Here is a 21,577-nt window from a genome sequence, read left to right on the forward strand (position 1 = left end):
TATTCCTGTATACAAGATGCATTTTCAATATAGATATTTCCAATGTGACAAGTTATTGTTAAACCATGTATTAAATATACTCAGGAAGCAGCTGCACAACCATATGACTGAGCGAAGGGACTACACAAGTGTTACTTCTTCCCACGACTTTTTGAGCACCTGTTGTACTACGGGACACTATTTTCCTTCCTGTATAAATCTGTATGCATATGCTCAAAATAAACGATCTAGTGAAATAAATGAAAAAAGAAGTTAGCATTCCTTATTTGACTGAATCATTTACATTTTAAGTAACGGAGGAAATCCATCTTTATCTCTCACCCAATGCCATTAAGAGCTTATGTGTATATATTAGTCTCTAGCCATCATTAACCCAGCCGTAACTTTTCTTTGTCCATGCTGCAGTGGCTACAATGAAGAAAACAATACCATGTTCTAGCATGTAATAAAAATAGTTTTTATTTTATTTTGCAAAAACAAAATATACAAATGGTCACTTAAGCACAAACCACTTAATCTGTGTAAGATCCATAAAATGCACACAATAAATAAAAGAGAAAAATCACAAAAATACCACAAATGCAGAGATTTTCAAAATCAGAGAACAAATCAACAGTCCAGTCTAAATAAAGAGAGTGGAAGTATTTCAGGTATGGTAACAGTAGAAGATCATAAAACCACCAAAAAAAAAGAACAAGAGATCAAAATCAGGCAGCTAGAGTTTCCTGCTGAGCAGGGGCACGAGCCCAGGCATGTTTCTGTAGCACGCAAAAACACAGCATTCACAAGCAAAACACACATAACAAAAACCCCAAAAACCAAAGACTTAAGGACTGAGCTTTAGGACCAGGAATCTAAATATTCACTCTCTCAAGCACTGAACACAGGTATCCAACTAAAACCAAGACTACAATTTAAAATGGAGATAAAGTCTTTTAAACCCAAAATGGGCTAAACACATTTAATCTCTTACAAAGAGAACGCACAACACTTACAATGCTGAATTTTTCTAAACATCACTCTAACCTTGTCCTTTCCCAGCTTATTATATTTTGAGTAGCTCTGTGAGCCCTGAAACACCTATAATCAATATATATTTCATATTTATAAGGCTTCTCATTTATTTGTCTCCTTCTTTGCATAGGGTCCTGAAGAACATACTAAATCAAAAACTGTCTCTACATCTCTCGTTGACTTGTTTAGGGACCTGCAGAGACACAGAGTACAGCAGACTATCCCATATGTGTTGCTATGACATCAACTTAGCTCTTTAACACATGAGAGGGCAAGCCAACGTAACAGTGAAGATAAATAAGAACACATACGCTGAATACACACAGGAACGAATTGTTTCAAAAGCTGTTCAAAAATCAAACGTTTGTAATTCACACACAAAACAGAACAAATAGAAACTTTGGTTTGGCAGCCTGTTCACTTCCATTCAGTGCATAGCCTCTCATACACAATGGTTAAAAAACAAAAAACACAGCTTTGTATTATACAGTGAGCAAATCCTGTCAGCAAGAATAGTTCCAATAAACCCAGAAGCTGAATTAAATCAAAAGTTTTCACTTTTAGGATTTCAGATACTCTGATTTGTCTTTTACAAACTGATGCTCTTGGTGTCATCGTGCACATTTCCAGATGAGAAATGACCCGTAGCCATTTTTCATAATGTCTTATTTGGAATAAGTGTGGCAAGCAGACACATATAAGTACTTGCCACTGCTTGTAGTGACACGTATAACTATTTGAAACTTTGCCAGTTACGGTCGTAGTCTGTAGTCAACTTTACAATAGACATTTCAACCCATAATACTGTCAGTAGATGCTAACTTGTTGGGGCTTTCCATGACATTAATAATCAAACTGCTGGCAGTGGCTTATAGTATGATTGGGACGGTCACTGTTCATTTGAAATCATCCAAAAAAACAAACAAACAAAAAACAGAATCAAACTCTCAGAATCCAAAACAAAAGAAAGGAAAATCCACTGTAAAACTGAAATGTGTCAGAAAACTAAAACAAAAGTACGATGATAACAAATGTGTTTGGAACATTTTAAAACTGTTTTTCAGTCTTTGAAAATAATAACATATTTGAAATTAAAAACGTGATCTTGTCCATTAAAAACAGCCTCATCCAGTCCCAGGAACCTCTGTGCTGCTTTTTACCTGCTGCTAACATCTCATGTGAACTCGGTTCGGCTGGAATTCAGAGCAGAAAATCACCTTTAAACCTCGCATCATCACTCCAACCATGAAAACAAACACCATGTCAGTCCAGCCCTTAATGTTGCTCTAGTGTCCTCCAGGTTACACGTTCTGCATTCTGCAGTCTGAAGTGTTCGTCTGTTTCCTCCCAGCAGCCAATCAAAAGCCACCTCCCAGCACCTCACTCCACAGTGCTGCTGCTGCTGGCCTTGACCCCAGCCCTGCTAATGTGCAGCCAGGGCAGCTTGGCGCAATTTTTAAAGAGCTGTTCGATGGCAATGTGACGCACGTGCAGCTCAGATGCCAGCGAGTCTTTCTCCTGCACGGCAACTGTCAACTCCTCAAAGACCTCTGTGAAGAGAGAGAGGAGGGGTGGATAGAGGGGATCAGCATTTTTATTCACAAGGCGCACACACACACACACACACACACACACACACACACACACACACAGCAGATCATTAAGTCGCGGGCGGGCTTATGTAGTCTTTCAAATTATTAAACATGAGCAATTAACATCCCCATCTGCTGTGGGTACATTTGTGGAAGTGACTGCTCTTAAAGGGTGAACAAAAATGTGCAGGACACGCTCCCACTAGGACGTTGGGAGGACAATATCTCACATTAGCTCAGGTAATTTGCCTCTTGGCAGCAAGAAGAATGATAATTTTACTCATCCAAAAGAATCAAGAAAAAAAAATAACATGACAGTTTAATAATGATTAAGCTGCTCATTTAAGCAGCTGTGTGATAGGTCACTCAGAGGTCACATGGTGCGCTGGACCTCTTGAGATAAGAAAGCTGAGATAAGCAGCAAACAATGGCTCTAACAGAGCCGGCAGTGGATTCAAGGAGATGATGTGTTGACCAGAAGCCTTCTAGTCTATTTCAGGCACTAATTTATTGAGTATTATGTTCTGAATCGGGGAGCTAAAAGTCAGACTGGGAATTAAAAAGACCCTTTCACTAGAGCAGCTTTTTTCCTGAGGGCACCAAAAATCTCATGTGGGGATTTATCAGAGAGGAGGATTTCACACTGAAGCAAAGGTTTTTAAAAATGCTTAAAATATAGATGACTATGACTGCTGAGCCTTCTGTGAAAGGAGCTGTTCAATCAGGATATCAGTAAAAACCACTTACTCTGAATCTGCAGGAGTAGCTGGGCATTTAGCTGATGGAGCTCATCCACACTCATTTCAGTCACTAAAAGAAAAGAGATCACTTTTAATGGTGTGTGAGCACAGTGGATGTCATTTAGAATAAGAATAGACTTTAAACATGCTGCAACACTTGTGCTACTTGTCGATGTCAGAAATTGTAAATAATACGCACTAAAACTTCATTTGCTCTGTTTAAATAACTGCAAAGGTCTGTGCCATCTCAAGTGTCAGAGGGTGATGCTGTTCTCCTGCGGAAATATCCACAGTTTAAACAGTGTACCTGTGAACTGCCTGTCATCTTTCACTTATAAGCAGAGAATTTGAAAACTGCTGGCCTCTAACAGGCTCAGTCACATCCTGCAGGATCTGTAGTTATAAACAGCTTTACTGGAGATGAGACGTGAAGCAGCCAAGGACACAGCCTATCTCGAGGTTAGAGGAAAATTAACCTCTCTCTGGAGAGATCACAGCTAAGAGGAAGATGAAGGACAGTAAAAACGTTCTGCTGTTGTACACGCTGAGGTTTTTGAAGATAAAACTGAATAATGTGAGAGGCGAGAGCAGCTTTCCTTGTCTGCTGACAGATGTATTTTTCTTTTTTAAAAGAAGAAGAAGAAGAAGAAAAGCATAAACGTTCCACTGCTTCAACTCCAATTTGATAAAACCAAAGTCTGCTAAAGTTTGTTTGTGAAAAGAAGAAATGTGCTTACACTCTTCTCTGCTGTGACCCTGGTGCACGCGCTGCTGTCCTCCTGATGGCTTCCGGCTGTGAAGACCTCTCCTGCTGTCGTTGGACCAAACGTCAGAATGCGACTCCTGCAGCAGTCCTAGCTCCTCGGCTGTGTGGCGCTCCAGCATACCCATCGTGTAGTCAGCCGGCCCTGTTGATTTGCCGGTGTCCCAGCAGGGCGTGTAGCGGGGCACCTGGGCGTCTGACTGGGGGAGCAGCTTGCGGTCATTTTGCTGGCCGTAACACAGAAGCTTAGCCCCCCGTCTGTTCGGGCCACTGGAGGAGACAGAGTCTTTGTTCTGGGCGTACTGAATGATGCGGTTCAGTTTCTGGCTGAGGGCCAGCTTCATGCCCTCGTAGGCACTCCGGGAGACCTTGGATCGTGACAGCTTCTGGTTGGCGATGAGATGACATTTCTCAAAGCAGTCTCTGTGGCCTCGCAGGGACTTGGAGTGCAACAAGGTAGCAGAGGAGACACCTGCATTCACACGGACAAAGCAGGGAGTCAATAAGACGACGACAAACGCAATGACACAGTGCAAAACGACAGTCAGCTAAAGCTTCTATTGTAAGAAGAGCCGTTATTGAGTGAGCTCAGGTGAAGTGGAGACAAACCTGTTTTCCTAGCATGTGAAACAGCAGTGCTTGTTCTTGTAACCACCATAAAAACCTTTAGTGGGAAAAAACTGCCCTTAAATAAACTTACAGTAGAGCTACAGAAAAAAGAAAAAAAGAAACATGAACTGTTAACTAGTCTGATATAATGTGTTGCAGCAGCCGTCCCACTTTCTATTGCTGTGAGCCAACCACCCCATGCATGTGTACTGAATCGTGTTTATTTCAAGGCTTCAGTCACATTATTTTGCAGATTTAGACTATTATAGATATAAAATAATTATAAAGATAAAGAGACTTTTTCCCCCTGAAGGCCAGTAAAACGCCACTGATCTGGGGCTGCTAGGCTGGACGCTAAATTATTAACATTAATAAGTAACATCTGCAGAGTGTCCGTTGTCTGCAGCAGGAAACGCTGCAGTGAAAACCTCAGTTCTGAGAATGTTAGCATGCCAGCTTTTCTTCATTGCAGCCACCGCATACTGCTTCAAAAGCTTACAGACACACAGACACACACACACACCAAATCTACCACATGCAGTAGAAACAATACTGTCAGAAAGCTCTTTCTGCCTCCTGCTAATGCAAGAAGACAGAGTAACTGCTATTTTAGCTTATGCCTTAAATCATGTTGCATGTATACCATATTCTGTTGGATTAATAACCTACTGAACTTGCCACAGCAAATAAAAGTAAGAAGTAAACTAGTATGAAAGCAAGCTAAAACTGACAGACTGACCTGCCACAATCTCTCAGTAAAAGCTGCTTAGTGCTCAGTGGATTAGCCAGTAGAGCTCGAGATGGGAGGGATAATAGATTAACTCAGTCTCAATGCAAATATAAAGCATTTTTTTTAAAGCCGGAGGATTCATGAGAGGAAATTGGTCTCTCTGTCCATATGAAGCAGCACTTCATTTACATTAATTCATGAGACTTACCTGTGCCTGCTTCTGTCAAACAATATTTTTATGACTTCACTACCCAGCAGTGACTACATTTTAGCTTCTTTAACCCATTTTAGCTTGAAAAACTGCACAATACAGCACTTGTTGAAAAAGAGACTAAAAAGATGCATTCCCTGGTGTAAAATAATTAATTCTGCATTCCTTGTGGTTACCTTTACACATAAAATGTAATGTTTCATGGATCCAAAAATTAAAAGAGGGTCACACTGTGCTCAGTTTTGCGTGTAACAGGAAATTACTCCAAATAAGTAGAACACAACTGTAATAACCTCTGAGTGTGGCTTTATAAACAATGGGAGGCTGACGGTGAAAGAGAAAGCGTTAACACAGTGTGTGTGTGTGTGTGTGTGTTTTTTAGAGAGATGGAGAGGTGACCTTCTTCTTACAGCCTCTATTTCTCAGTAGACAGGCATATGTGCTGGAGTCTGAGGTGAGGAGATTAGTCACTGTTGTTCATCTCGATTTAGAAGCTCACACAGAGACATTTACCTCACAAGCGCCTCTCTGCACTTTACCAGCAGCCAGGTCACTGTTTTCACTACACGACACGACCACAGCAGACACACTCACTCATAAGCCTCATGTTTGGCGTTTGTAGTGCAGGGCTGCTCTAAAGTCTCTCTCACACACACACACACACACACACACACACACACACACACACACACACACACGCTGGTTCAACAAATTCCACTTAGTCTAAGTAAGAAGAGAACCCATACTGATGTTAATGACTGAAATGGAGAGAAAATATTAATGAAGTCAACACAGAGAGTTGAGTTATTTGTCATTGTAAAAACTGGCTTTGAGAACAACAACAACAACTAGCAAAACTAACATGAGAAAAGGAAACTTTATGTATAAAAGCAGAGACAGTAAGCAAAGTTGTGCAAAGACAGACATAAAGCATGCTGGCTGAAAATTTACCAAGAGAATTTTGGTTTTAGTGGTTTGAGGCTGCATGTTGTATGAATTGTAAAAGTCAGTTTTCTGCCTAGAGTTATATAAAACAGAAGCAGCTCACATGAAAAGGAAGACAAAAATATTTTTCTGCACAAATTTGTTTGTAGGCAGTGCTTTTGGTATCTTTTGAAAGCTTCTGTTTTGTAACCTTGTGGAATCACATCAAATAGTTCATCCCTAATTTGGGACAGACTGCATTAATAGACCTTAAATGCCTTAGCACATAGGAAGGTTTTAGACCATTACACAACTGTGTGGCACAAATCTATTCTTAGCTTCAGCGTAGTTCGGTTTTGACACCGAGTGCCTAAAAAGTCAGATGTTTGCAATGGATTAGTCTTATGAGGGAACCAAATATTATCAGAGTTTTGAGTCGTGCGAGTGCGTGAATAATTGTCTAACAAATAGTCAATGACTCTTCAGACACAGAACTTTGTGCCAGTCACACAGCCATGGATTTATCTGATCAGTCTTAGCCTTTGGATGTCCACAAAAACAGTGACTACCACTTGCCAGCAGAAAAATCATTGGCACACAACCAGGGCCGTGCACCACCAGCAAAAGACCTCACACCAGCTAAGCAGCTTAGCGCTACTGTCTTTCATGGCTGCACACACAGCCACAGGCACACACAGACTATTCACTGGAGGTGATTCAACATTGTTAGGCTGTGACATCCAGAGACATTAGTCACACTGATGACCAATGGACTTGTTTTGGTCTGCTCGTCTGGGAAGGGGTGAAGTTAAACTGTCGTAGACAAAAGCACAAACGCAAGCTGAAGTTTAATGAACAAATCCAGGCCTGTAATCAGTAATCCCTGCCTACAAATAATTATACAAAAGTAGAATCAGGCAATTCAGACCCACACCCGAATCAGAACTCAGGTAGCTTGTTTCATTAAAATCAAATAATCAGACTTCAGGCAGGTGGGAAAGAGTTTCCTTTAAGACAAGGATTACGTTTCAGTAGAACTCAAACACTTTACAACTAAATCACAAGGTTTTAGTCACAAGGAAAACAAGCATTCAGAAAAGTTGGGGAACAAGACAAAACCACAGAGATATTACTTCCTCTGTTTGACAGGCCAGCTTCTTTTAGCGGCAAACGTTTTGGCCAAACTGAACTCTGACCTGCACTTACAGATTTGTTCTTGTGGTTTCCATCAGGGAAAGAAAACTCAATGATACATGTTTGCAGAACATTATACGGATAGTATGTGATATATTAGTAATGTCTGTTTCATCAAACTTCTGAGCCGCCTGCCCACTCAATCCTTGACACACTTTAATAACGTGTTGGGAGTTGGCATGGAGACAGCGGCACACAGGTCACTGATGGTGAGGTGTCAATAAGAGCTGCATGCCACTGCTTAGGAGAACGTGTTGTCAGCAGCTGCACACGGCAACAACAACGAACTCAACGACTCGTGAACTCAGACTACATGTTAACCACTACAGATGTCCTGCAGTGCTTCCTACAGACTAGCTGCCATCACAGGTGCAGGAAACCCCATCTAACCGAAACAACAGCAACTGTTTCAGCCTGGAAGACACAGATACGATTACAGAAACCTACAAGCACTCATGCGCACAACTCTATTTCCACAAGTATGGCGGCCATTAAAAAAACCCAAAAAAAACCCAACAACAAACAAACTTAGAATTTGCTCAGAAAAACAAAACAGTAAGGAAGTTGCACATGATCCAAACATGTTTAAAAGACTTATTTATTTTGTGTGTGTTTTGTTGCCAACGTTGAAAAACAGACTACAGCACAATGTGACCTTGTTCATTACCGTTATTATTATTATTATTATTATTATTATTATTATTATTATTAGGGCTGCTCAATTAATCGAATTTTAATCACGATTATGATCTGGGCTTTCAACGATCATTAAAAATGACTGAGCCGATTATTAGCCCCTCCCTCATTTATCCGCGACACCTTAAAGGCCGTCTGTGAAAATATTGTCGGGCATAAACCGGTCCGTGGCGCAAAAAAGGGTGGAGACCGCTGATTAAGAGGACCCGAGGGAAGCTCGGAAAGCTAAGCAGAAGTTATTTGGAGAGGAGAGTGACTGCTGTTGGTTGAAAAGAGAGTTTAAAAAAAAAAAAAAAAAAAAAACTTCAGTGGTGTTGCACACCATTTTATATTATTTTTTTAAAGTTATAATAATAATAATAATAATAATAATAATAATAATAATAATAATGGATACTTTATTGATCCCCATGGGGAAATTACTTGTTTTTCTCTGCATTTGACCCATTCACTCAGTGAAGCAGTGGGCAGCCCACTAAGCAGGCGCCCGGGGAGCAGTGTGTAGGGACGGTACCTTGCTCAGGGGTACCTCAGGGTAGCCGTTAAGTGGATTCGAACCGCCGACCTTCCGATCATGGGGCGACCACTTTACCTACTGAGCTATCCCCTATTGTTAACCCTTTAAAGCCGGTCAGAGCAGCACGCTCCGTTTTGCGTAACTATTTTTAAATCCCTGTAGAACCTGAACCGTGTAAGCTAGCGCAATAATTTGTTTTGCATATGAAACCAGAGGAGTTGTACTTACATCTGATGCCATCAGCTTGTCCTCGGTCACGGTTTCGTTCCACATATAGCTTTGCAAAAATTGCATAAAAAGCGCTTGCAGGAACAAAAACATAATATTCCAGAAACACGCTTTGCCGATCCTATCAGCTGTTCGTAACACTTCCCACAGTAAAATGATGCACCTGCTGTTTTCTTTGCAAATTTGCATCATAGGATTGTTTTTTGTTTTTCCTGCAGTATATAAAAATTGCTGTATCTCCAAAATAAAACTATGAAGACACTCAAAATAAATTTCCTGTGGTGGGAAACTATTTTTTTGCAACTCTATTGTATTTAAAGTTTTGAGGGATAAACCTCTTAAATTTCTCCAAGTAGAAATATATGTAAACAAAACAAAAGCGATTTTAAATTTTTTTTGTAGTTTATTGCACTTTTTTGCAATTTATGTAATTACTATGGACTTAATGCATACATATTATTAAAATATGGGCTATAACAGTTGTATTGTTGTATAGCAACTTGAAATGCTCCCACAAATGGCACTACAGCATGTAAAAAAAAATATATATATATAAGCTCTGGTGGACTTGGTTCTATGGTAGGTCTTAAAGGGTTAAATAAATATCGTCAAATAATCGTGATCTCAATTTCAGTGAAAATAATCGTGATTATCATTTTTGCCATAATCGAGCAGCCCTAATTATTATTAATATAAATCAACTAAATATAGATCAGGAATGCTTCTGTTCAAGGCGTGTCTCTTTTACCCTGAGGCTTACAGTCACACTGTGCACACAGTACAGTGAGTGGCAGGGAGAGCAACATTTCTTATGCCTAAACTATGTTTATGCAGACACTGTTGTGAACTAACAATCATACATTCAAACACAAACTCCACGTTTAACAAGTACTCGGATTCCAGAAAATAAAGAACAAACTGTTCATGGAAAAGGATATTGATGCATGACAAATGCTGATTAATTTGTTTAACAACATAAGCATAATGACTAACATATTTTCAGGCGAGAATGTAGCTGTGTAAACCTCAAATATCTGCTCAGTTTATCAAGACACCACATATTTTCAAAAGCGCTCCGACATTTTCGGAGACGTCTGTTACCCACTAGCTCGATAGCTAGCCGGGGTTTAACGCTCACTAGAGCCGTGAGAACACCGGACTCCCGGCAAATCGGTTTCAAACCCACCGCCGTCTTTCGCTACTCAGGTTAAACAGGATATATAAGTCACTTAGATAACTTAAAAATGTTATTGTTTGGCTTTTTTAGTATTTTATTTGTTCCTGAGTAAATTGGTTTGGCTGAGATTAAAGTTATAGTTTTTGCACAGCTGAATAAAGTCAAGCAGACAGCTGATTATCAGAAGTGTGAGATGCTCGAGAATTTACTCCGGTGTCCTGTTATATTTTAGATAGCAAGGAGTTTATTAAACTTCACCGAAACAATCTGCAAATTTCATTAAAATTTAATAAACTATCATCTTTTCTTTATTTTTAGTTAGCACAGACCTTAAACACTTAAAGCTGTAAGCTAATGATAGTTATATAAGAGCAGATGCTGCTGGTGCAATAAGCTGTACGTTTTACGTCCAATGGATGATGATCTGATTAGTCGACTAATCGCAAAAATAATCGGTGACTAGTCGACTATCAAAATAATGGTTTGTGGCAGCCCTAATAATGGCCCATGTACACTATTTTCTATCATTTTTAAAGCACTGTCTGTTAACTGTGGCTGAAACGAGGATTATACCTTACATGCACACCACACAAGGTGGAGAAAGATCAGAGTTACTTATTCATACTACAGAAATGTGCTGGTTTAAACACCATGAGGCAATTTATGTCAGGCTAAAGGAGACTTAAGGCCACCTAATCCCTGCGTACAGACAGAGGCTGAAGCTCTCCAAACCTGTCGTGAGGACCAAAAAACTGTGGAGCAACGAGGCTGTGGAGGAGCTTCGCACGTGTTTGGAGTCTACAGACTGGGACACAATGAAGGCTGCTTCTAACAGCTTGGACGAGTTTACGGACACTGTCACCTCCTATATCCACTTCTGTGAGGACAGCATTGTGCCATCACGCACCAGGGTGAGTTATAACAATGACAAACCCTGGTTTACTCCTAAACTCAAAAAACTGTGGCTGGAAAAGAGAAAGGCGTTCAGAAGCGGAGACAGGGACTGCTACAGAGAGGCCAAGTACAGGTTCACTAAAGAAGTGGACATTGCTAAACACCAGCACTCTGAGAAGATGCAGCAGCAGATCTCAGAGAATGACTCGGCCTCTGTGTGGAAAGGTTTTAGGAATATCACAAACTACAAGCCTAAAACCCCCCACTCCACTGATGACTTGCTCTTAGCCAACACCCTTAACGACTTCTACTGCCGTTTTGACGAGCCACCAGGCAGCCTTCACACCTCCAACGGCCCCAACAATAGAGACACTTTGGACACTCATTCCCCCACCTCTCCCCCCTCCACAGAGCCATCACCACCTTCAAACACTTCACCTACAACACCCCCCTCCTCACCCCACACAAAAGAGGATTTCACACCACCTCCTCCCACCACAACTCTTCATATTCATGAAGAAGGTGTGAGGAAGCAGTTTAAGAGTCTGAATGCTCGGAAAGCTCCCGGCCCAGACGGCGTGTCTCCTGCCACCCTCAGACACTGTGCAAACGAGCTGGCCCCAGTGTTTTCTGGCATTTTCAACTCCTCACTGCAGGCATGTCATGTGCCTGCCTGCTTCAAGTCCTCTACCATAATCCCTGTCCCCAAGAAACCTAGGATCACTGGACTAAATGACTACAGACCCGTGGCTCTGACATCTGTGGTCATGAAGTCATTTGAGCGCCTGGTTCTCTCCTATCTCAAGACCCTCACGGCCCCCCTCCTGGACCCCCTGCAGTTTGCATACAGAGCCAACAGGTCTGTAGATGACGCCATCAACATGGCCCTACACTTCATCCTGCAGCATCTGGACTCCCCAGGAACCTACGCCAGGATCCTGTTTGTGGACTTCAGCTCTGCCTTCAATACCATCCTTCCAGACCATCTCCGAGGCAAGCTTTCCCAGATGAATGTGCCTGATCCCATCTGCTGGTGGATCACTGACTTCCTGACGGACAGGAAACAGCATGTGAGGCTGGGAAAGAATGTCTCGGACTCTGGTGTCCTGGTGCAGCCACAACAACCTGGTGCTGAATGCCCAGAAGACAGTGGAGATTATTGTGGCCTTCAGGAAGCACACAGCTCCACTCCCCCCATCATCCTGACTGACACCCCCATCACCTCTGTGGACTCATTCCGCTTCCTGGGTACCACCATCACCCAGGACCTGAAGTGGGAGCCCACCATCACCTCCGTCATTAAGAAAGCCCAGCAGAGGATGTACTTCCTGAGGCAGCTGAAGAAATTCAACCTGCCAACACGGACGATGATGCAATTCTACACTGCAATCATCGAGTCCATCCTCACCTCCTCCATCACCGTGTGGTACGCTGGAGCCACTATCAGGGACAAACAGAGACTGCAGCGTGTTGTGCGCTCTGCTGAGAAGGTGATTGGCTGCAGACTCCCATCTCTGCAGGACCTGTACACCTCCAGGACACTGCGGCGTGCAGCTCGGATCTCAGCTGACCCTTCTCACCCTGGACACAGTCTGTTTGACCTGCTCCCCTCAGGCAGGAGGCTCCGGTCCATTCGCACCAGAACCTCTCGCCATAAGAACAGTTTCTTCCCCTCTGCTGTTGGACACATGAACAATAACCGTATGACTGTTCCCACCACTAACACATGACCCTACGCTGTGTTCACTGCATCATTCCATGTTTGGCACTGATCACCACCTGCACTCAGATAGATAGATAGACATGAAAATAAAAATGAGAATAAGAATTAAAAGTGCTAAGTAGATAGATAGATATGTATGTATGTATGTATGTATGTATGTATGTATGTATGTATGTATGTATGTATGTATGTATGTATGTATGTATCTATCTATCTATCTATCTACTTAGCACTTTTAATTCTTATTCTCATTTTTATTTTCATGTCTATTTAAGCTTAATTTATAACAGTATTTATAACAGTATGTTTGCACTGAAGCACCGCAGCAATTTCCTAATGTTGTAAACCCGCTCAACATTTGGCAATAAAACCCTTTCTGATTCTGATTCTGATTTAAAAAGAGCCTGTTCATTCAAACCCATGTATTAGTACAAAACTAGTAGACCACGCCGTGGGTTCAGCAAATATCTGGACCCCAGCTGTGTTCAATCAAACAGCTACCACAGGCTGCAACATAATTGGGCCTCTCAATACACCCCAGGGTGAAGAGTTCACCCACAATAAATGAGCCGTTTATAGAAGCATGCTGCAGTCAGAATCAGCACCGTCTAATATATTCCAGCCTTTCGGTGTAGGAATTTGATCTTTATTCATTCCAAGCCCTAATAAAGTCTGGTATAATAATAACACCCGACTTGAATACACTCAGAATTATATAAGAAAAAATAAAGAAATGGTTCTGGGTTCCAGCTGAACGTGACGGTTCAGCAGACTGATCGTCTGACACGGAGCCACAGGAGTCCAATAACAAGAAACCGTCTGTGATGGGGGCTGGATAGAAAATATTCACCTATCCACCTTTTGTCAGTTTTCTCAGGTATTTACAGATCACAGCTTGCACAATATATTAATAGAAAGTGTGCGATACCATAACAGCCAAAGGTACTCTGCTCCTTTAATGTGGTCCTTTAGAGATCACATGTGATAATAATTAGTTGTGTAATTAAAATTAGAATAGACATCTGACGACCAAACCAACATTTATACCAGTATGCCACAACTGAAAGGGACCTCTGGCTCGAGCAGGGCGATATGGCCAAAAATATTTATCACAATATATATTTGAAAATTTGCGATAACATATAACTGACGCTAATATATATTTTTCGGACCATAAGGTGCACAGGATTATAAGGCACATTAAGCAAAACAGTCAGATAAATCAAACTTTCCTCAACTCATTCTTCTTGCTTCCTCCACTTCTGTACCATTGATTCATTAATGCTGCGTTCTCTGGCAGCTGCTCTATTCCCATGTTGTTGCAGTATATTAATGACTAACCTCGCATTGTGGATGGATTATCTCAGTTGTTCTCCTGACTGAAGTTTGGTCCGTTTACAGCATCCTGCCATGCGATTGCATTTGTCCCTAACCACCAGGAACCCTCACGTTAACTTTTTTCGAGGGGAAAAAGGTTGGCGTTCATCCTGCAGCTTCACTGTTTATGTTATGCTAACATAGCTGTGTAGCTAGCGATCACGTAGAACATCATTATATACCAGCTAGCCCAACTTCAGTAACCCTACAAACGTCACTGCTGTTTAGTTTCCTGTCTTCATTTATGTTGGAAGTGATAGCAGAGCTGTACGTTTGAATGTTTTCAGAAATCTCTCAGAACATGCTATATCATGCTTAGGTAACTAGCGAAACTAGCGAGCTAACTTCCGCTAGCTTCCTGCTAACTTCTAACTCCGTTAAATGTAATAAATTCTGTTTTCATGGATGCCTGGATGTTAAACTTCATAGTTTCACCTGGTAAAGCAGCAATGCTGATCGTTTTATTAAAGATGAATTGGATTTAGACAGTTTTTAACTCTCAGTGATGCTCGTTTGACTTTGGGACCCTAAGAGAACGGAGTTTAGGACCCAGATTACTCCCAGATTTACGAGCACCTTAGTCCAACAAATACGGCAATAACGATGGCCCGCTTGCATGTTGTACAAAAAAATAAAATAAAATTAAAAAAAAAGAAAAGTGCTTTGTTGTGTATCTGATGGACAAACACCAAACCAGTTCCACATCACTGAAGCTGCACCATTTTTACAAACCAATTCTGGTTCATCCGTTTCACTCAACAATCGGCCATGTGCGTATGAAAACAAAGGCACTGCACATGTGCGTTTTACCCATATTTTATCGCGATATTTCATTTTCTTATCGTTGCCTAACATTGTACCGGTATTATCGTGAACACTATAATATGGCCCAGCCCTCCCTCTGGCTCTCTTAGTCATCTTATAATCTTTGGTATCACTGGCATTTCTGGGTTTGGTTATTGACAGGTTAGTCTGAGCGGTTATAAAGATGTCCTAATTATAAAACTTCCTCTGAAATATGCACATTCTTTTAACATGAAACAGCTCTTCCACAGAACATAAGTAGTAATTGGCTGGCTCTGGGTGTGGGACTGCAGTCACCCCCTTGTTCTCTGCTGCAACGTGTTGACGCTCAGGGCTAGAATACCGCTCAGATGGTATAGTAAGAAAAAGGAAAGGAAACACTGTAAATAAGACGTGTTAACCTAAGTACAGGTTGAGCAGTATATAAATACGTACAAAATTTTGTTTGATGCTTTCTCATAGAACAAGCAGATGCAGGCCAAAGTGATTTCCTCAGGAAACAGCTACTTGGAGATACAAAGACTGCACTTCCTGTCCATTCATTTGACTTTAAACTGTGAACAAAGTCTTAGCCACAAACAGGATTTACATTTATATCTGCACCCGCTGCTACCGTTGGCGATTTTGGTGATAAACAATGCCGCACAAAAGTGCCTTTAAATAGGGAACACAATATACTGACGCCTGGAAATGACAAAGTTTCAACATTACTGACTTGTTGGTGCACACTATCCAACAACAGTCATGAATACTCTGCATGTCAGCAGCTGCCGGACATGTCTGAACAACACCACTTCATGCGTATCTGTAATCACATCTGTGGGAGGATGTGGACTGAAAAGAATACTTGAGTGTAACTCATAGTGGATTCTTTTGCTACTGCTTAGCTACAATGTGGCAGTGTCAAGTTGTGGTGAGTGTCACCACCACACTGTGCAGTGAAACATTTTTTTTTTAAAATAAAAACATCTGCAGAAAAAAAGGGCAACTTGATTGATTTTACAAAAATGTTCAGCTGTGGTCAAAATGTTAAAAAAAAAAATAGAATATTGTGGAAAAATTTCAGCATTCTTCGGGTCACGTGTACCCTAATGGTCACTCAGCTTTGCAAAAGTGCAGTACCAAATCAGTCTTCTCCAAATGTGGTGCGTTTAAGTAAAAAATAAACCCTTCTCCTTAGATGCAATTGGACTGTGCATGTGGTGGCTCATCTTCACACAATCACCTGGTCTAAAAATATCATTTTTGACACAGAAAGACTTGATCTCTATCCATCTACATCTGAAACCAGCATTTGTCACCATTTAGTTTCAGCCAGCTACAAGTCTGCCTGCTGTGTGGCCTGTAGAAAACACTTATCTTTGTTCATAAAATAAAAAAAATTTAAAAAAAAAAAGCTCTTTGGGGTGATGGCATTTTCTTGAACCACACCAATAAATTTACTTGATAATTCTGTTAATATTCTGTTCATGTAGAAAGTAATACATACAAAGTGGCCTCTATCTAACACAAAAAAGTAAATAAATAAACAAACAAAAACAAATAATTCTGACTCTGCTGTTTATTGAATATTCAGAGCCAACATGAATGAGCCAATGAATGATAGTGATAGCATGATGTGACCTGATGTGACCTGGGACACAAGGGCTCTGGGGTGTGTGTGTGTGTGTGTGTATAAAAGAGATAAACACCACTATGAAGGTGTATATAGACTCATGTTTATCAGAGTTAACAGATTTGCCGTTGAGTAAATTGTAGCCTTGCTTCTTCTCTTTTAACAAACAGTGGCGCAGGATGAATGGGAGCTATGGCTATTAAGTCTACATGAGCAATCAGCGAGCACATGGCTAGGCTTTAGTTTCCAATCAGCCATGCCGAAAGTGGCCACATGAAGCTTGGCAGGCTTTTCTCTGACCAATGATATGCTTAGCTGCACCAGAAACACGTGCTTGTCTGCAAACTCTACCTTTTCTCCCAGCATATCCGACAGTTACATAACAGCCATTTCAATGCTACACATGCTGATGTCAAAACTTGCACCCCAAAAAACTGAATCTGAGAGGGGTTTTTTCTGACACATCCAGTGCCAAAGGACACCTCAGATTTGGGGATAGACTTTTAGTACTTGGACTCAACATCCTGAAATAGAATATGCAAAGACAGCCTAAGTGAGCAAAACAATCCAGCCCATCTCAAAATGATATACCATCCTAGAAGCACTCGGGCAGTTCCCAGAATCCTCTATAGCTGTTTAACACATCATACACAATCACAATATATGTAGATAAAAAATATACACACACTTCAACAAGAGCCTTTGTGCATCTGTGAGACGAGTGCCAAATGAGAGGCATGTCCAATCCCTTTTGATTCCCTATTCTTCCTCAAATAGGCCACTCATTAATTAAGACATGAAAAAACTTCAAACACATGCTCTTGAGTTGGAGTGGCACATCAAACGGGAGAATCACGGCAGCCTGCCATACTTAGGGCTTCGGTCGTGCAGTCCCATTACCCTGCACATGTAGCTTATACATTGTTTCTAGAGAGGATAAAAGAAGCGACTGTGACAGGCAATCCTATAAGACATCAAACCGATGAAAAACTGAAAGGCTCTCAGACTTTATCGCAACAACTGGTGCAGGCATATTTGCCATGATGGGAAGTGATGACCGCAGAAGAATCTGGATGATTCTACATAATCCAAAACGTCTTAGAAACTAAGAGCAGCACTGATATATTCATGCCTGTTGATAAAAGCTCTGAAATTGCTGGACATTAAGACAAAGGCAAATTCAGAATCCCATCAGACAGACAGTGTGTGGCAATTAAGAAAAGGTCACACTTAAAAAAGTTTTTTTGAAAAAAGCAGGCAGCTCTTTTCTTTTCCCCCCATAGCACTTTGTTGGTGAACACGCAAGCAGCCCACAGCCTTACCTTCAATGCTGAGTTCAAAGCAGACGTGGCAGAAAGACAAGGTCCCCGTTTCTGTCTCTAGCTTACAGACGCTGCAGATATTGTCATCATTCAGATCAATGTTAACAAACTGTTCCTCTTCATCCATAGTGTGCCTGTGTTCAAACAATCAGTGACAGATAACACGGTTAGCATGCACAACCTCTAAGTGTATTTCTTAGTAATTAGGTCACACTTTCATATAAACTTATTAAAAATGTACTTTTTGGTCGGGAGGAACGGTTTTTTTGGGGGTCTAAACTATTTTTGGTGCAGATACAGTAAAAGGGACAGTGTCCTTTTTAATACATCTTTAGTTGATGATAGAAAAATGATGACCCAAAATGATAAAATGGTCATGTGATCACTGAAGTGCTAGATTAAAAATGCCAGTCACTCTCTTAACACTGTGTGAACATGCTCCAACCCCTCCACACTGAACCAACAATACAAACATTAATGCACTCTAGAAACACATATAACAATGAACACAAGCAAGTAATGTAAACTACCCAATCCTTTCTTTGCAGTTGTTTAGACTGATGTTCAGTAACTTTACTCAAAATTACAAGTACTCCATTAGGTGACTGAAAACTTCCTCTTGGGAAAAAAACAAAGAACAGAAGCAAAACAACAAACTTGCCAATTAGTAACCATCTTGAAACACCACCGGGCATTTTTTGCACAGTTATTTTGTAACATTATCTAAATTAACTTTAGTCTCATTGGTCACAGTTTGTTTGGTCTTGTTGGTACGCTCGTTTGTCAGCTGCTACCAGAGGAGGGACCTGGCTCTCTTAGATTAGTTCACTTGGTTTGAATGAAAAAAAAAAAAAAGAGCCCCAACAAACAATGCTGACAGAGCTCTGGCCACCAGACGTGTTTCACCCCTTCTTGTCTGTAGGTCTCAACGGGAAAACTCCAGGCAGAGAGCTTTCAGCTTTCAGCTCTGCAATGCCCCAAGACTAAGGCCTCCACACCTAGTAACATTTAGCCAGAGCATGGAAAGTCAAGGCCTTTGCCAAGACTGCGCAATCTTATGCTGAGCTTTCTCAGCTCCTTTTAAAGGAGAGGATTTCTGACTGCACTATAAGCTCTATTTAAAACCTCTGCTGGACAGAAGTAATAACAACAATGATTACGTTCTGGATCATGTAATCAGGACATCATGAATACAGTGACAGAGTGGAAGAAAACTTCTCCCACTGGCAGGTTTGATTTCATAAGAAATCCAACAAAACTCAAGACAAAAACAAAGGCTCTTTTTCATATTTCTTCTATTGTCTGAGTTGTAGCCACTAATTTCAGCTTCAGAATTCAAAGAATTTGTGGATTCCCTGTCTGAAGATATAACAAGCATAGCTCAACGAACATTACAATAAGTCTGTGAAAAAAGCTAATAATGATGTATGCATGTGGGGGGGGGGGGGTCTTTCGTACCTGTATTGGATCTGCATTGTTGTACCTACTCTGTGCGCTACATTACAATGAATCCAGTCTGTCTGTGAAGGTTCTCAGTCATCCAGGTCATCGTAGTCAAAGGAGCTTGCAAAGAAAAGCGTCTGGACTTCTTTAAGTTGCTTGAAGACGTTTCACCTCTCATCCGAGAAGCTTCTTCAGTTCTAAGGTCAAATGGTGGAGAGTCCCAGATATAAACCTAGTGGGAGTTTCCCCCCACAGAGGGACAAAAGGACCCCCTGATGATCCTCTAATCGCCTGAGCCAAGGTGTGAAACTGGGCGTGGGTCCCAATCAGCCAGAGTTTCGGGTATGTTCATTGTGAAACCTGGCCCCACCTTATCATGCGAATTCCTGAGGTCAGATGGCCCAGGATGTGAGTGGGCGTTAAGGCGTCTGGGAAGGGAACTCAAAACTGGATTATAGATGGCAGAGAGTTGGTGTCGTAAACCCCGCCTCTGTTCAAAGATGGTCGCTCACAGTGGACATAGAAAGAAAGAAGCCATCTATGTCCACTGTGAGCGACCATCTTTGAACAGAGGCGGGGGTTTACGACACAGGTTTCACAATGAACATACCCGAAACTCTGGCTGATTGGGTCCCACACCCAATTTCACACCTTGGCTCAGGCGATTAGAGGATCATCAGGGGGTCCTTTTGTCCCTCTGTGGGGGGTCACTCCCACTAGGTTTATATCTGGGACTCTCCACCATTTGACCTTAGAACTGAAGAAGCTTCTCGGATTAGAGGTGAAACGTTTTCAAGCAACTTAAAGAAGTCCAGACGCTTTTCTTTGCAAGCTCCTTTGACAATGAATCCAGTCCCCTTTTTTGCCATTTAAAATAGATTTATAGAGCTGTTAAAAGTCCTTTCACCAAAAACTGATCGCAGCTTCTACCTTCTGACAGGAATGTTGTTCGAGGACATTATTCAATAACCTATGTTGTTGTAGGTGATATACTCGGTTTAAATACTGGCAATTACTTTTTGGCACAACATCAGACAAAAAGAGTGAATGATTATTAATGTGCCTTTGGATCTCTGCATTGAATATTTTAGTTATTATGGGGTTTGTCTCCACACAGTAAATACCTTTTACAACTGGACGAGATAGCGGGATTCACTCAACAACTGATCTGAGAACATGCAACAACATATATGATCATCCAGTAGAGCTGGAATCATTTAAAATGTTTTGTAAATAACCTAAAAGAAACCCTATTGTTTGTTCTATTTGTCTCCGTGTGTCGTAACACGACGTAAATATTAATCAAGGACAGAAAACAAGCTAAGCAACGTTAACAACACCAATCCCAGTAGACAACACACACAAAAACATCTAAAACTTTGAGTTTTATAATTAACATGTCATATAACCAAAAAATTATACGTACATCTACAAGCACTCCCAGTTCACTACGTTAAATTTCTAACGCTAACACAGGATTAAGACCATTAGCAGACCTTCAGCTGTGAATCAACAGAATAGCCAATAGTTTTCTACCTGAACTTTCCAGTCTGTTGGAAGCACAGTTAACCTTCACCAATGCCCATTTTTCTTTCCGTCGGTAGTTTAAACGGCCTGCAGAATGCTACCTCAAGTGCTGGCAGCTCAAAGTAACCCGAGCGACCTTTTAAGTACCGTTTAACAAATTCCTGCTAACAAGAAGTTAAGCTAGCAGCACACTGGCATCCTCCGAGTACTTCAGTCTGGCTGATTCGTGACCGTTATTTGGCGTTGTTAAACACCGATGGACTCATTTTAACGACAACACCGCCACTATTTTAGGACTCCACTTTTGTGAAACTCACCTTGATCTTCAAGATCCGCTCCGGACAGCTAGTCCTAGTTTATGTGTACTCCACGGTTCTCCTATACCCGAGTAAAGCACCCAAACACAGGACGAGGCTGCGCGTCACGGCAAATCCAGAGAAGCTACAGGAACCTCTAAACCCCCCCTCCGCGGAACGA

General features: G+C 41.3%; 2 protein-coding genes across 3 annotated transcripts in view; one reads left to right on the forward strand and one right to left on the reverse strand.

The window, feature by feature from the left end:
* Positions 1–21,577, forward strand: part of LOC146660124 (uncharacterized) — a 220,847-nt gene that overhangs the window by 156,475 nt on the left and 42,795 nt on the right. The gene's annotated exons all lie outside the window — the stretch shown is intronic.
* Positions 445–21,545, reverse strand: lg10h21orf91 (linkage group 10 C21orf91 homolog). Its single transcript, XM_085419846.1, has 5 exons — positions 21,418–21,545; positions 18,131–18,264; positions 4,084–4,581; positions 3,354–3,416; positions 445–2,564 (listed from the first exon to the last, which is right to left on the reverse strand). Exons 2-5 carry the CDS (start codon positions 18,255–18,257, stop codon positions 2,395–2,397), a joined length of 858 nt encoding a protein of 285 aa, XP_085275972.1. The 5' UTR covers positions 18,258–18,264; positions 21,418–21,545; the 3' UTR covers positions 445–2,394.

The sequence above is a fragment of the Rhamphochromis longiceps genome, linkage group LG10, assembly GCF_057381845.1.
Source record: "Rhamphochromis longiceps isolate RC_006_pf linkage group LG10, R_longiceps_female_GT1.1, whole genome shotgun sequence".
Taxonomy (NCBI): domain Eukaryota; kingdom Metazoa; phylum Chordata; class Actinopteri; order Cichliformes; family Cichlidae; genus Rhamphochromis; species Rhamphochromis longiceps.